General features: G+C 45.6%; 1 protein-coding gene across 2 annotated transcripts in view; it reads right to left on the bottom strand.

The window, feature by feature from the left end:
• TCTN1 (tectonic family member 1) overlaps positions 1-4,636 on the bottom strand; it is a 29,517-nt gene that overhangs the window by 1,147 nt on the left and 23,734 nt on the right. For both annotated transcript variants that reach the window (XM_075996552.1, XM_075996553.1), the window contains 3 exons: positions 3,196-3,358; positions 1,083-1,208; positions 610-754 (listed from right to left, as the gene is read on the bottom strand). In XM_075996552.1, the coding sequence (XP_075852667.1) occupies positions 611-754; positions 1,083-1,208; positions 3,196-3,358 (433 nt within the window). In that variant the 3' untranslated portion in view covers position 610. The remainder of the gene's footprint in view (positions 1-609; positions 755-1,082; positions 1,209-3,195; positions 3,359-4,636) is intronic.

Raw genomic sequence — 4,636 nt, 5'->3', positions numbered from 1 at the left:
CTCCTACTGTATTCTTTCCTCTGTGGCATCCTATACCAGCCTGCCAGTTGGAGAGCTAGCTCCATGCCTGGTACAGAAACGGCAATTAGACCCAAGACTGCACTGTAATTAACGTGATATTTGGGGGATGATCCCCTCGTGAGGCTTTGTACTCACATGATTTGATACAATATTTTGCTATTTTTATACTCATTTCAACAAGACCTGAAAAGGAAAAAGAACCCGAACTAAAAACAATGAATCTTTTAAAAATAACTCAAAGCCGAGGGTGAATAAACTAGATCTTCCACGCCTATGCCACTTCAAGGTCTATTCTCTTTACCATTCCCCCCAAAGACAATTTGATTTCTGTACGTGATGTACGTCTTGAGAGTACTAGAAAGGACTAAGACCAGATGTTTCCCCACTCTACATTAAAACCACATAGAATTACATTTCCAAAAGGAAAGAGGAGGGAAGTGAGTAGAGAGGGGCAGTATGTTGGACTGGAGGCAACCTCAAGGGTATAATAAAATGCGATGTCTCTGACGGACTTCTGGCCCCACACCACACTATTCTAAAGGTGAGGACCCTAGAGGTGGGGTGCAGTTTGCTTAAATAACAACTTACATCAAACAAACGGGAAGAAGAAGTTAAAGGGCAGCCTGGCGTTGATGGTTGGCAGGGCGCGGAAGCCTGCCTCTGCAGGTGCAGACACATCCACAAAAGTAACTGCCGTGGAAATAAGAATTATCTTTTCATTTCCCGCATCAGGCTGTAATAAAAAGCCAAACATGTAAGCCCCACTGTCCAGTGTAGTAACAGGATCACAAAGATGAGACATTTTTCACTGTTAGTTCACGAATCTGATTGGTAGCAGAGCACTAATTGGCTGTTGACTTAGATGAAAGTTTTCCCCTGGTCGTCCTGATTAACACATCCATATCAGTCATAACTCAAATTTCATGAGCATTTTAAAGATCACATCTAAACCAGAATGCTAATGTGAACAGAACCACCATCAGTGGAGGTGTTTTGTTCTCTATTGAGTTTTGTCTGGATTTCTGTCTTAACCTGAAGCTTTAAGCCAAAGTTGGGCCCACCTCGGGGAAGGAGGATGAAATCAGATGTGCAGTCACGTTCACTACTCTGGCCTGTGGATTCAGTAAGGAGCCGTATTTAGTCCATTTCACTTCTACAACCAAAGCCACTGGCAGCTGGCAAGAATCCTGCAAAATAAAATGCCATTAATCAATTTGAATATTATACAACCTCAAGTCAAACCTAATCTGCTGTTCAGAGTTTTAATTATAAAATGTTTCACATATTACAAAATGTTCTGAACAAGAGAATGAATAGACTGTAGAAGTTCAGATAAAAACAGCTTAGAGAAAACACATATTTTAAAGTACTAAATGTTCTAAAAGTATTTTAACACCTAAAGCATAATTTTTCCATCTCCTATTTCTAAAAAGGCCAGCATCACCTGGGATTGTGGCGTGATGCCAGCACCCCACTGTGGAGCCTTCAGGGCTTTAACTGCTCTACCTTCATCTACCTGTTTACATCCATCTCAGACTTCGGGAGAGAAACTGGTGGGAGAGAGAATGTAATTATTAATACACAGAAATGAAACCTAATTGCATATTACATTAAAGTACACTGAGGAAATTTGAGTGCTTTATTTTCACTTATCTAATTTCATCAGTTGGCAATTAAGATATATTTGGGTATCCAAGCAGTGTATGTAGTCAAAAATATTAACCCCTCTTCACCTGCATTGAGAACATTAGTGCCACAACTGAGCCACCCAAGTCCAGGAGCTGGGTCTAAGCCTTTGCCCTGGGACCTTTCTTTGGCCAGCCCCCAGGGGAAAGCAGGGAAGCGGGTAAGCAGTCTCTTCAGGTGGTAAGTGTATTGAAGCTGCAGGTGGGGGTAGATGGGGACTCCATGGTACTATTTTACTTATGTGTATGTTTACCATTTATCCATAACAAGTTTTTAAATACATCTTTTCAGGCCATGAAAAGCTTAGAGGCCTGCTACATTTGGTGCCTGCCAAAAAGGCACTGACGAATTCCTCAGTTTGGAACTGCCTTTTTAAAACCTTGCAGGCTGAACAATCCTTGCAGATATCCTATTGTTAGAAGACGCACCATGCAGCTGGTGTAAGCTGAGCTCAGCAGATGCTCTCACGCCTGCTGCTACCTGGGTTTCCTGCAGAGTTGGTACAAAACCCGCTGCAGGCCCCGTGAGTGCCCTGGAGCAGCACAGACCCTGGCAGTGCTCCGTGCACACGGCTGCTCTCCTTCCTCCCTGTGCCTTCCCTTCCGAGGGGGAGTAATCATTGGATGTCTTCGCCCATCACCGAGAAGCCGGAAGAAATGTGCCTGATTCACTGGGGCGGCAGAGCTGAGCCAAGACTCCACAGTGAAGCAGCAGGGACCGAGTGGTCCAGGGACTCGGTGGGGAGGGCAGGCTCGGAGCTGGTGAGCCAGTCCTTAGTCACTATGCCAGGCTATAAATACGCTGAGAAGATAATGAGAGGCCTGAAGAAACTGTGACAAGAAAAAGCCGGGCAATTAGAGAATAAGACGGAGAGCACGCCTCCGGTGATGGGACCAGCCCACACTCTGACTGCTAAGACAAAAGGAAAAGGTGGGCGGAGGAATCACATGTGACCAGGAACCTATTTGTAGGATGTCAATTTCCATTAAACTCTTTGGGGAGCTCTGAGAACTCTCGTGTGTGGGCTGCCTTCACAGACCAGGGAACCACAGAGGGGAGAAGTCTCGGTCTTTGAGTCAGGCCTCACAATTGTCTATCGTATCATGAGATGCCAGGGGGTACTCAGGGAACACCAATAATCACAGTAGTGATCATAGGGTGGTGGTCAGTAGCATCACACCAAGGGCCAGAAGAATGTCACCTCATTTATCGCTGTCCACCACCCCATGCAGTCCACCACCCCATGACTTTCGTTCCCATTTCTCAGATGAGGAAACATGCTCAAACCCATAGAATTGCTGGCCAAAGGCAACATAGCTGTCAAGGGGCAAAATCAGTATTCAAAATTCAGGAGACTCTGATAACAAAGCCCAAGCTCCCACCCAGAGCCACCCTACTTCCTGAACAGGTGGCTTCCCCGGCTGCCTGTGTCCCCGACCTGGAAGAGGGAGAGACTGCTAGTACGTAGCCTTCACCTATTCCCCTTACCTTCACGTTGTATGACTGGGTGATGAAGTGGATGGGCACCCAGTCCAGCGCATCCTGGGCCCGGGAGTTTCCGAAAGGGGCCACGTGATCTGGGAAGCCCTGGCCCTTCAGCAGGCTCTCCACCTTCTGCGCCATGAGCCAGCATGGGAGAGCTTTGGTCAGTCTTTGAGAGAGAAAAAGAGGTCAACTGAGCAAGTCTGTTGTTCCTCTACCAGCAGTTTTTAAAGGCCTCCACATGCATGCTTTTCCAGTTTTATTATTTTATCACTCCAAAATGGGGATTATTTGACAGAAACTAAAGTGTCTGTAGGCTAGGCACACTGGCTCACACTAGTAAGCCCAGCACTTTGGGAGCAGAAGGATTACTTGAGGCCAAGAGTTCAAGACTAGCCTGAGCAACATAGTGAGACCCCTGCCTCTACAAAAAGCAGACAAATTAGCCAAGTGTGGTGCTGCCTGCCTGCCCATAGATAGTCTCAACTACTACAGAGGCCAAAGCAGGAGGATCCCATGAACCCAGGAGTTTGAGGCTGCAGTGAGTTATGACGATGTTACTGCACTCAAGCCTGGGTTGATAAAGCAAAACCTGTCTCAGGAAAACAAACAAACAAACCAGAAAGTCTAAGTTTGTGAAATCTTGGCCAGGAGGACGAGTCTAAAACAATGTTTCCCAAACTGTATTCCACTGAAGCTCTCTGTACAAGAGGGGTTCCATGGCCAAAAAGTTGGGGAAACTTTGCATCTCCATGTCCTAATGTCCTTCCTGAAGCATATTTGCACATTAAAGGCTCTGAGAATTCCCATAAGAAGGAATCATGGTTTTCACTTTAATTTGGTGTTTCCCAAACATATTGGACTATAGATCTACCCCTCTGACATCATGTGGAAATGTGTTCCACGGAACCTCCTTTGAGAAACGCTGGTCTAAAGAGATCAGCACTAACACTGTAAAGGGTGAATGTGGATCTAATCAAAGTCATGTTGTAACCACCCTGGGGAGATGTGGGAGGTGTGCACGCGGGGAGGAGAATGAAGGGCAAAGAGCCAAATCGTCATCTTCCATGGTGGGAACTCAATATAAAATTCATAAAACCAAAAAAATCAAGAAGTAGCATTACATACAAGTTATCTAAAGATATGGGAGTAGATTTCCAAAAAAAACCAGCTACAAGAGTTGAAAGTGGTGGCGGCTGGAGTGGGGCAAAGTAGGATAAGAACTGTTTTTTTGTTGTTGTTTTTATTGAGACAGAGTCTCACTTTGTTGCCCAGGCTAGAGTGAGTGCCATGGCGTCTGCTTAGCTCACAGCAACCTCAAACTCCTGGGCTCAAGTAATCCTTCTGCCTCAGCCTCCCGAGTAGCTGGGACTACAGGCATGGGCCACCATGCTCGGCTCATTTTTTCTATATATATTAGTTGGCCAATTAATTTGTTTCTATTTAT

The sequence above is a fragment of the Microcebus murinus genome, chromosome 22 (genome assembly GCF_040939455.1).
Source record: "Microcebus murinus isolate Inina chromosome 22, M.murinus_Inina_mat1.0, whole genome shotgun sequence".
Lineage (NCBI taxonomy): Eukaryota > Metazoa > Chordata > Mammalia > Primates > Cheirogaleidae > Microcebus > Microcebus murinus.
This window is presented reverse-complemented; position numbering and strand designations above follow the sequence as displayed.